This window comes from Drosophila virilis, chromosome 2 (genome assembly GCF_030788295.1).
Source record: "Drosophila virilis strain 15010-1051.87 chromosome 2, Dvir_AGI_RSII-ME, whole genome shotgun sequence".
Lineage (NCBI taxonomy): Eukaryota > Metazoa > Arthropoda > Insecta > Diptera > Drosophilidae > Drosophila > Drosophila virilis.
In genome coordinates, this window is record NC_091544.1 from 15304128 (window position 1) to 15315131 (window position 11004).

General features: G+C 42.6%; 3 protein-coding genes across 3 annotated transcripts; 1 reads left to right on the top strand and 2 right to left on the bottom strand.

The window, feature by feature from the left end:
* Nucleotides 1-4152: 4152 nt before the first annotated feature.
* On the top strand, nt 4153-4815 carry LOC6630618 (serine palmitoyltransferase small subunit B). Its single transcript, XM_002053711.4, has 2 exons — nt 4153-4432; nt 4490-4815. Exons 1-2 carry the CDS (start codon nt 4336-4338, stop codon nt 4645-4647), a joined length of 255 nt encoding a protein of 84 aa, XP_002053747.2. The 5' UTR covers nt 4153-4335; the 3' UTR covers nt 4648-4815.
* ppk31 (pickpocket 31) lies at nt 4753-6329 on the bottom strand. Its single transcript, XM_002053710.4, has 6 exons — nt 6292-6329; nt 6119-6253; nt 5850-6066; nt 5135-5794; nt 4971-5073; nt 4753-4916 (listed from the first exon to the last, which is right to left on the bottom strand). The coding sequence occupies exons 1-6, from the start codon at nt 6327-6329 to the stop codon at nt 4753-4755; spliced, it is 1317 nt and encodes a 438-aa protein (XP_002053746.3).
* Nucleotides 6330-7928: 1599 nt separating this feature from the next.
* LOC6630616 (phenoloxidase-activating factor 3) lies at nt 7929-9667 on the bottom strand. The gene is made up of 4 exons (XM_002053709.4): nt 9506-9667; nt 9176-9339; nt 8748-9112; nt 7929-8683 (listed from the first exon to the last, which is right to left on the bottom strand). The coding sequence occupies exons 1-4, from the start codon at nt 9567-9569 to the stop codon at nt 8083-8085; spliced, it is 1194 nt and encodes a 397-aa protein (XP_002053745.1). The 5' UTR covers nt 9570-9667; the 3' UTR covers nt 7929-8082.
* Nucleotides 9668-11004: the final 1337 nt, after the last annotated feature.

The window sequence follows — 11004 nt, forward strand, 5'->3', positions numbered from 1 at the left end:
ATTGAACGGCTAAGCCCTGGCCCAGAACAGCTAACAGCGACAAGGCGGTCGCCCTTTTTGGTTGAAGAAGCGAAAATTTAGCAGCATTTTTGGCGCTTTTGTTGCAACTTGCTGGCTGGTTGTTGTTGGTTTTTTAATTAACGCGCACTACGTTTTGAACGTTTGAAGGGTCCCGAGTGCACATGATGGGCATATAACTCATTGGAATTATGGAAGAAGCGGATGGCAAAAGCAAACGTCCACCCCAGTCAGCAAGCACCCAGGCTGCGGCAAAACTTGTCTGGTCCAGAACAGAACATACATAAACTTTATCCGTCTATAATCTAAATATGTTTCGCTATAGCGCTGTGCGCTGCTTTTCGATGTTGTCGTGGCTGTTGCAACAATTTGCTGCAAATTGAAAGCCAATTACGTTGTTTGCAGCATGCCACGGCAATGGCAAGGCGAACTGGCAAAATTGCAGCCACAGGCAGAGGTAGAAGCAGAGGCAGAGGCAGAGGGAAAGAGAGAGACAGAGACGGTTGGCGCTGCCTTGGCCGTTCGCTCTCAGCAGACGACATAAATATCAAATACAGGTCCATAAATTTGAAACCAATTAGCCAACTTAAATTGATAATAGTTCCAACAAGCGGCTGCCGCTGCCGCTGAGGCTGCTGGCGATCGGCAGCCCGAATTGCTGTCCTAGCATTTGCCTACCAGCTACAGGAAGCCAAAATCTCATGTAGCCTTCGGCCGGATTGGCCGCTAATGGCAGTGCCATTTGTTGACATACGTCGCTCGTGTTGACTTGGCAATTTTCGTCGCTGTCGTTGTTGCTGGGGCAATTGTTGTCCATATTCGTATGGAGCAACAGCGTCATATGTCTTGTCTGCTGGTGTCTGCGCTGTCTGTGCCCTGCGCTCATGTCGTGCCTGTCGTGTCGTTCTAATCACAATTGTAGCTGCCTCCTTCGGCTGCTTCGGCCGTGCGTTAACCATGCGACTTTTTATGGCGCTTTTATGCAAAACAACTTAATTTCGAGCCTCGAAACGTTTGCAACAATGCAGCGCGTAAAATATGCACTGCCAGCCAGCCAGGCTGCCAGCCAACCAGCCAACCAGCCAGCCAGTCAGCCGGGCAGCCAGTCGACGGGCGACGGGCGAAACGAAAGACTTAGGCAACAAACTTGCCAATGTACAAATGTGCGCTATTTGCTGTGTTGCGAGTAGCTGTTATAGAAAATTATCTTAAACTGATTTGATATATATTCAAATAGGCGATGTGCGACACATGTTGATGTTGTTGCATGCAACAATTGCAGCATTTGTTGCACTCGCCTAGCGCCAGACACGCAGCCGGTAGCTAGAGTTGAAACTCTCTAGCGAAACGGATAACATCGCTTACAGTAAACGTTTAGTTGTATTTTAATTAAAATATTTTCCATTTCCCTCGCTGGCAGACAAAAGCGCCTAAGTGGTCGTGCAAGGAGCCGGATTGAGATCGAGCCATGTCCGTGTTGTTGGACAGGTGGCATTTATAAACAGTATTAAAAGCTAATTTGGGTGGGAATTGATTGACACACATTGATCTGTTTGCTGGAAAGAGCCAGATGTAGATAATATAATAACTTAAACAGGCTTATGCCACGTTTTCAATAGTTAAACTTACTGCGAAATTTCCCCAGTAATTAATCGAAATGCTCTTAAAATATAGCCCATCGGTCAGAGGCAACGCTTTATAAATGTCAGACGGGACATTAATGTAGCGCATTTATCTAATTAGACAAGCGTTTTAAGTCCAAGCTTGAGCCTCGCTCGCTTCGCCAGCAGCAACTGGCTGAACGTCTCACGCCAAATAAATTAATCAGCTAATTGATGAGCATAAATTAACCGTATGCAAATGAGCCAATGGGGCCAAATGGCGCGATCTTCGGCGCGCCGGAGGCGAGGCAGTTGGCTTATTGATGGCCAAACTGAATTAAATTGGGCAAATGAGCAGCGGTCAATATTTGTCAGGCCATGGACCACCCACTGGCTTGGCCAATGGATCCCCACCTCCTGTTCACTTTCTGCACAAAACCAACAATACAACTCAATTAATAACAATTTCTCAGAACAATAATGCAAACTGCGAGTTCGTTTGGCACCCAAAAATTAGATTATCTCTGGGCAACTGCAATTCATTCCCGGGACTCGCTATCGGTCGCTGTCATCGTCGCTTCGGTGTTGAGGAATTAGTTGCTCGGCGCAGGTAAAGGCACAGGCACAGGCAGAAGCACAGGCTCCGGTTCAGGTTCAGGCTCAGGCTTTGGCCTGAACTTTGGGCGCGCGAGGTCGTGGCAGCCGCATGTTGCTTCAGTTGCTTTAATTGAAAACCGTACGAAATGGAAAATGGACTTTCGAGAAGGCAAGCGGGCAGGCGGGATGTTAGTTGGTTACTGTGAAGCAGCTCACTAAATTAGCCAACCGACTTTTTCTAATTTTGCGGCTGAGAGCGCGTCGAGTGCATTTCAGGGCCCGTGACGCTGGCATTTGGCAATTTATGGCAGGCCAAAGCGGTGTCGAAAATAGCGCCAACAACAGGCCAACAGGCAAGCACAAGGATGATGATGACGACGACGACGATACGAGGCTGATGCTGATAGCTTTTTGCAAGTTACTTTCTAATAATGCAGCGAAGACAACAGCAACAACAATAACAGCAACAACAGCAAAGGCGATGGGCTGATGTGAATGTGGCAGGGGTTGTGGATATGGATGTGGATGTGGATGCATTGCACACGAAAGTCATAAGCGCAGCCAAGGCAATTAAGTTCAAGCGACAAGTTGCGCTGCTGGAAGCCAGGATAGCGGCGGGCCAAAGCAGGTGGCGGTGGTGGTGGCGGTGTCGGCGTTGCTGGTGCTCTGGTGCTAGTGGTGCTTGCAGCTGCAGCAACATGTTTATGGCTCGAAACGGATTGCACGTAATGGGATTTACGCTGAGCGACAGCGATAGCCTGCGACTGCGACTGTTTCAGCAACAGCTTCAGCTATGGCTAAAGCTTCAGTTACAGCGCCTGCGCCTGCAACTGCGCCTCAATAAAGCCGATCGCATTACCAATTAGGCGTGCACACTTGGCTAAACAGCCGCCATGTTCGCCACTTGGCTCCTCGGCAAGTGGAAATTGAATTAGTTGTCGCTGCATATGCGTGACTCGGCTCCAATCGGGTCTGCCCTGGTCCGGTCTGGTCCGGCCTGGTCTGGACTCGACTTAGACACAGATTGAGACTGGGTGTCGCTGTACACAAACGTGTGTGTGTATGTGTGTAAACATTTTTTACACTTTGCCACATTCCTCTGCCGCGCGCATAAATCAAGCCACTGCTCGCCTGTCAATCCGCAACGGCAGCATTGATAGCCTCGTCGTCGTCATGGCCAACGTTGCTCTTGGCAAGTGCTCGACCAACACAGCTGGCCACATGCGGCAGTGTGCCAGTTTCCCATTGCAAATTATGGCGCAATGGACTTAAATCCTGTTTTTGTTGTTCTTTTTTTTTGCCTTAAATCAGTCCTCAGCATGTGAAGACGCTCCAAACTCTCGTTCAGAGTTAAATTTATTCAACAGGCAAATGGTCTAAACTTTAGAATCCAGTGAATGAATCATTGCTTTGTTGTTTTGGGTCACCTAAAATTGCAGCAAATTTCACTCTAGTTGGACACTCTTAATGATAGCAACATCTAATTAATGGTATTAACCCAAAATGTTTATTTCCCCTTCAATTTTACATATTTTATTTTCGTTTGTACTGGTCCAGGTGCAATGAAGTGCATTAATTTGGCCTTATCTTTAACTGGGTAAAAATAAAGTGTTGGTCGTTTTAGGCTAAGACACGAGCGGATTGGCTGAATGAATTTTGTATGGTCGAAAAGTATGTTGTTCACTTGATTTAATATATTTGCATGATATTTATTTCTACTTACTTACTACTTACTTACTTGCTTCTACTTGTTTGCACATCTACACAGTTCATTACATATATAGTTTCGAAGGGATTTTTTGAAAAAATATACATTTTTGATTCAATGGCGCCAAAGTAGCAACTACTCAATGCTCACAAAAGCTCGTTGGTATGAAATTCGAGTAACGCTGTTCAACACTTGAGTGAGCACTAATAATTTTGATATGGTCACACTGCAAACAGCTGTTAGAAGTTTTTGTGAAATAATTAATAACAATAAAATATCAGAACATACAACTGAATGAAGTAGAATTAAACATTCTGCGACAGTTTATTGGGTAAACTTGAAAGGAGTAAGTGGATAAGTCGTGTGATTCAAGCAACAAAATCCTGAATCGAGCAACAAAACACAAAAAAGATGTGGAATTTAAAACATTTTGCTGCAAATTTGTATCGACAATACGAGCTTGTTACATGCATTAATATGTTTGAGCCCTGGGAGAAGAAGTTGATTAGTAAGTAACGACAAGACGATCAGGAGCATACCAATAACATTGCTCATTTGTACGCAGATGGATTCGTCTTGCTGATGTTTGTACTCTTGATATTCTCAAGCTGCGTCTACTTGCCCAGCTATATGGACACGCTGCTCGATGTAATAACCCCAACAAGTGGAACCAGCAAAGTGCCGGATATGGTATATGTGCCGCAAAGAATCAGCAGCATTTAAGGACACAAAAACTCTCTAAAACACTTGCAACCACGATTTAGATATATGCACATAGTACTTGCCCAATTGGTAGAAAACTAGAATTTAATGAAAACATTTTGTGATTTACTTTAACCTTATCAAAATCTGTAAATATTTGAACGTGCCAATGTAGATTCTATTTGCCCATTTGTAGACTTCTTTTCTGTACTCCAAGCACATAAATATGGCCTCAACAACGCGCACTGCCGATACATTGAAGAACAGACTAATCAAGCCTCCGAAAGAAACTGAAATGAAGAGGTTGACATTAAAATGAGGATACGCTTAGTTTGGCTACTTACTCAATAAGTCCAGAGGGGTTTTGGCCACGCGGCGGACATAGCGCTGTGTGGGTAACTCCACCAGTGCCACATGTATATCGGAGACATCCTTTTCTGCATCCTGCTTGCTGCAAGTAACATACATATTCATTATCATATCAAACTTTTTGGATACCTTTCGCCACATACTCATCTGCTGTATTGTAGATTATGTTATACTCGGGCTCCTCGCAGGAGCTCATACAATCACAGGACTTGCGTTCTGCGACCAGCCTTTCATGGATGTGCGTCAAACAGATTAAGCCCCGAAAGTCACACATCGGCAGCGAATTCTTGCTCGGCACAGCCATAAAGTGGCTGGTACAATTGCAGTACAGCAAATGCAGCGCCACGGTGCACTCCACTATGCAGCCGGAGTAGCTGTAGAACTCGTAAATTCCTATACGTTGCTCAACATGTTCGTGACTATAACGACATCGTCGCTGCTCATGGCTCAGCTCCTCAACATTTTCGTGATTGTATACTTCGATGACGTTCAATATGAGCTCCTTGTTGTTTCCCAACAGCACAGTCTCGCGTATCATGCCCTCGGAGAAGTGAAAGGGCACGTCGATGGGCGCATGGACATGCACCTGAATGTCGGCGGTTGCAAGAAATTTAAGATGCCCAGCTCCGGTCATACGATTATTTTTATACTGCACCTGCGCTACTTTACGCGCCTGGTGCGAGTTGAAGGAGAAACAGACCCCATACTCTGTGAATATGGGTAGAAATTGATCGCAGCACTCGAAGATCTGGTTGAGGTAGCGGCACTCCACAATAAGCTCATGGCATTTGGTCCGAAACTACAAATATATATAGTTAGATTAATTAAGAAAGCTTGAAGAACTCGTAATCTACCACATCTAGCAACAGTGTAAAGTTGTCCGGACAGTACAACTGATGACAGTTCTCGCAGCTGATGCAGATGCCCCTGAAGAATGCGATCTCGCTGACGAAGTCATCGATGTGCATGTCGTGCTCCATGCCAAAGTAAGTGTCGCTCAGATCCCAAATCTTTTCCGAGTTGTATAGCTCGCAAACAGTTATGGCTGGAAATGAAGTGTTCCAATTGAGGCTGTAATTTGGAATGAGTTTGGTTCTAATACAGATCCTAGTAAAAAACTTACTAAATGGTATCCAAGTTAAAGGAAACAGATGAGGAAAAGTAACTCTCAATCAGCGACCTGGATACGGACCCTATAAACGGCAACGTGTTATAAAATGTCGCCAAATAGAGTGACCTATTTCGTAAATGGGTAATACTATATTATATAATAGATAGTCCTATATTGTCATTTACCCTTTCAGTGCCAGCGACAAATAAAGAATCCAGTTCATTGTCTGTGAAACGTTCGCTACCAAAGGCAAAACTTGTATGCGGCACATGCCGCTTATTGCGGGAATTTTTTTTTTTTTTTGGTGGTTGACTACACAACGCAACACAAAGGAAGCGTTTTTTTCAGATAACATCTACGCATTGTTCCAAATTCAACTAGAAGCTCGTAACCTAACAGTGTATATTTTTTCCAGTTTTGATTCAGTGCTGCCAGAATTGGATTAATAGTTTCTTTTGACTGTTTAATAGATACAAAATGTGTGTGTAATTTCTATTTTTTTTTAGTTTCTTCGTTTGTTATTTCTTTTATGGACTGCAATTGAGTCCTATGGAAATAAAGATTATTTTCTGACACGATGTGCTACCGGAGTTCCCCTTGTGATAGACGACCAATAATGTAAGCGTCTGAGTTTTCTCGCATTCAATTAAAATGCGATTAAAAAATTACTAAACCTTATATTTGCATGGCTTAGAGACTGGGTGCGACTATAGCCGCGAACAATAAAAGACGTTAATTAAAGCATTCCAAAGCATTTATTCGGATGATTCACCACAATAAAATCAAATCTGAATCAGAATGAAATTTCACATAGAAATGTCAAAGTTGGAAGTTATTAAAGAGGGCAAACACACTTCCAAGGTGAGCTGAGGGGTATTACCAACGATATGAATCATTAAAGTTTACGATAGTACCACAATAAATAGTCTTTCTTCTTCCTACCTTTTAGGGCTAAAATGCGAATGTATAAATTACAATTCTAAACTGGATTTTATAATTGTAAAGATCAGGACTTAGCTCCAAATTAGTCAAGGCATTGATTGAATATGTATTGTTTCTGAGAATTAACTATATCTTAGAAACACTTATTGTTGGCTGATTAAGCGGACGAACTTATTTTCCAAATGATCTGAAAATCGTATTGTCAATGAAAATCGTACTGAATTTCAGTAGAACTTATAGTGAATCAAACTTCTCATAACTCATAGTTGAATCTAGCAATTCCGATAATGATACATTCAGCTGATCAACAGTGAATCATGACGTCAAATTGATATTAGCAAGAGCAGGCCGTGAGGTATGGTCTCTTATGAATATTTATATGTACTTACCTAGCGACTATACTAAAAATATACAGTAATTGCATCGCCAAGATACTTTGATGCTGGATACCAGCTAATCACCAAGTTGGGTCTAATCATCTCCAACGAGAAGTCCGATAAAGTTATAATTTCTACTTAAGTTAAAAGTGTATTGAAACTGAGTTTAGATATCTAACTAATATATTATATATCATAAATACGGCCTGGATACAGATTCGCCTGTTCTTATTTTTTATATCAAAGGTGTTCTTCTCTTTCTTTAGAAGGATCTATATCGTAGTTATGTTGCGATGTTATTTCACATATTTAAGAAACTATTGTCTCAGCCCACAGTTAGCTTGTATATCTACTGCACTTGCTGCATTTGTATCTTTCCCGATTTAACGCATATGTTGGGAAGACTGCAGGCTTGTGCATATATACTTCTTGTTTTAAAGCTTTTCCTAAGTCTATCTGGGCCACTCACCTCACCCCAAAAATGATAATAGCCATCAAAAGAATTGATTTTCAATCTGCATATATTATATATTTTACAAGATTACAAACTAAAGTCAACAATCTTGAATTGCGACTATTGCAATGGCATTGAGAACTAAACTAAGACATAAATAATAATGAGAATAAGTTGCAAACACATAAGTCAGATTGGGGTCTTCAATATTGATTTTGGGTAATCCAGGGTAACATGTCCAAGACCGACGCGAATACGCCCGGCTGATTCTGTCGCTGGCCACAACGTTTTCCACCATAGGAGACAATGCCGTACTGGATGAATCGTGTCGTATTCTTGAAAGGATTGCGGAAGAAGAGAGGACCACCCGAGTCACCAGGGCAGGTATGCACAATGTTTTCTCCAACAGCGCAAATGTGATTCTCATTGAGGTGAGCATCAGCATAGAAATTGCGGCAAACATTATGATTCTGTCGCCTTACCACCGCCTTGAGCAGCACGGAGGATGGTTCGTTATTCTCGGTGCGACCCCAGCCAGAGATAAAGAAGCTCTGGTCATAAGATATATCCTGGGATGTACGATCGATGGGCAGGCAGATGGGCATAATGTGACCTTTAAACTGAACGGGCCGATCAAGTTTGATGAGGGCTATATCATTGTTGATGGACTTATAGTTGGGATGCGGGCGTACATCTTCTAATCCATACTCATCGTAGGGTGGCAGGCAGTGCTCAATGCGACCGCCCAGAAATTCGCAATCCTTTTCGGTGCCCAGATTATGCTCGCCCAAACGCACTCCAATGCTGTCGAGAATAAATATAAGCAGTTGGTTAAAAGTGCGTGGCAGAATAATAAGCGTGGACTTACAGCTTTTCGTTCCTGGTCACACAGTGGGCCGCGGTCAGAACAAAGCGATCGGTAATCAAGCTGCCGCCGCAAAGGAAAGGTCGTTCCGACGTCTCATACTTAAGCAGCGCCAGCCAAGGGAATTCACCGAGTCTTGCCAGCTCTCCTCCGCTTAGCTTTGTGTTTGCCTTCTTGCCGCACTCCGTAACAGAGTTCAGTAACTCCAAGCCACGCGGATCGATGCGCTTAAGATCGCCAGTGGATTGGCGTGTGGTTTGCGAGGTGTTAGTTGTTGTGGAATTTCGCGTCGAAAACGTATTCCGATTGTTGTTACCATCGCTCTGAGGAGTGATCAGTGCAGCGCTGGGGCAGCACAAATGAAAGACCTGAAAGGCGAATGATTATTGAGTGCTGGACCAGTTTGCAATTATGTTGTAGATTGCACTTACCGTACGTTGGCCAATATTGCAGGCCATTTGTCTTAGCTGATTCTGTATCAAACGTGGAATATTCCGGCCATATGTCGCCTGAAGATTCCGCACAAACTGGCATTGTTGGGCTGGCACACAATAACCAAATTCACCGATGGGGGTGTAACAACTGTTGTCTCCCTCTAAAATGAAAACAAACGTTTATATTTACGATGCGATTAATTGAGTGATTAACAAATAACTCGTTTGACTGGTTGCGCGCAGCCGATATCAAACAAAAATAATAGAAATAAACGCTTTATAGTCGCATATGACTTAACTATTCAGTTGCCTATTCTAGCTACTTACGAGTCGAGACCAACGTTGTCACGGCCAATAGCACTAGGCTCAAGACGCCCATAAAAAGCTGCATCCTGTCCAAGTCTCTTGATAATTCCCGCAATTAAGAGCTCGGTGCGATCTCGGTTCTTGATCTTTAGCTCAGCTCGCGCGCTCAACTGTGAATGAGGCACACGCCGACGTGTGGCGCGCTTTTGTATCTTTAGCTCGCGTGCTGGGTTAGCTGCTTATTAAAATGCATTAATGATAATTTACCCAGCTTTGAAGTGATGTTGTTCTCAACTGGCCAACAGGTTTGCTGCTAGCGTCAATGCAGCACGTGTGACCGGTGCCAAGACTAGAACGTGGATTTGTTTTTACCCACAATGTCACCGATTTAGTAGATTGGCCTTATGTGGTGCTGGTGAGCGTCGGACAAGCGATTAAATTCCAGGAAACCCCCCATTGACCGCCCAGTCTGTCTCACTCTAACTCTCCCGTTCTCGCTGTCTGTCGCACATTTTTAATCCCAGTCGCTTCGCTCTCTGATGCGTTGGGAAGTAAAGGTAGATAGGTACGCCAGATGGGGTAATTTTTTTCAACTGGCTTAAAAGTGTTCTAATTGCTATCAAAGCTTTGCTTGGCTACGCCCAAGCAGCAGGGATCTGGCTAATTGCACGGGTTGCCCAAACTTCTTTTCGGAAATCCCACGAATCTAAAACCCCAGAAAGTGTACACATTTTTCTTCTTTTTATTTGGGTTTTGTATGTCATCTCTGGGTTAATGAAAGATCCAGCACTTGTACAATTCAAATTAGCTTTTTGAAATCCCCGAAAGTTTGATGAACGAGATATGCGTATGTGTATGTACACATATAAATATGTGGGTAGAATTATGAATCATATATATGAATAATATTGCGGATGTACGAACTTCATATAGCTGTATACTTACACTAAAGTCGTAAATCTGTTTAAGGCAATTTTAATCCAGCGCCAGAATATTTAATTAACTATTATATCAACCTATTCTAACCGCAAAACATAACACGTCATACACAGCTACAAATATCGGGACTTACAATTTTCCAGACATAGTACAAATGTTATTAATCGTGATAAGCCCAGAAACTGACAATAATCAAATTAGACAAGATTATTAGTTAAATGCGAGTATATACAACAATAAATTCTCAGTCAATTAAGATAAAAACTCAGGTAATAGTTTTTCATTATTATGAAATCTTTCTTATTAGTTGATGCAATATCAAAAGAGCGTACCGTGTCGTAAATACGTATTTATGAGTCGAGTTATTGGCAACTTATGCTTAAGATGGATAACACAAGAAAAAAAAAAAACAAAAATTGGTTATATGAAAGTTAAATATTAACAAAAATGTTCATAGGGAACCCGTTAGATAGGTGTGTAAATATTTTTTTTTGAAAATATGATGGTAATGTCAGTGTTGCAAATGCAGAAAAGTACAGCGATCTATCAACGACACAATCGTTTTTGCAAGCACTGCACGG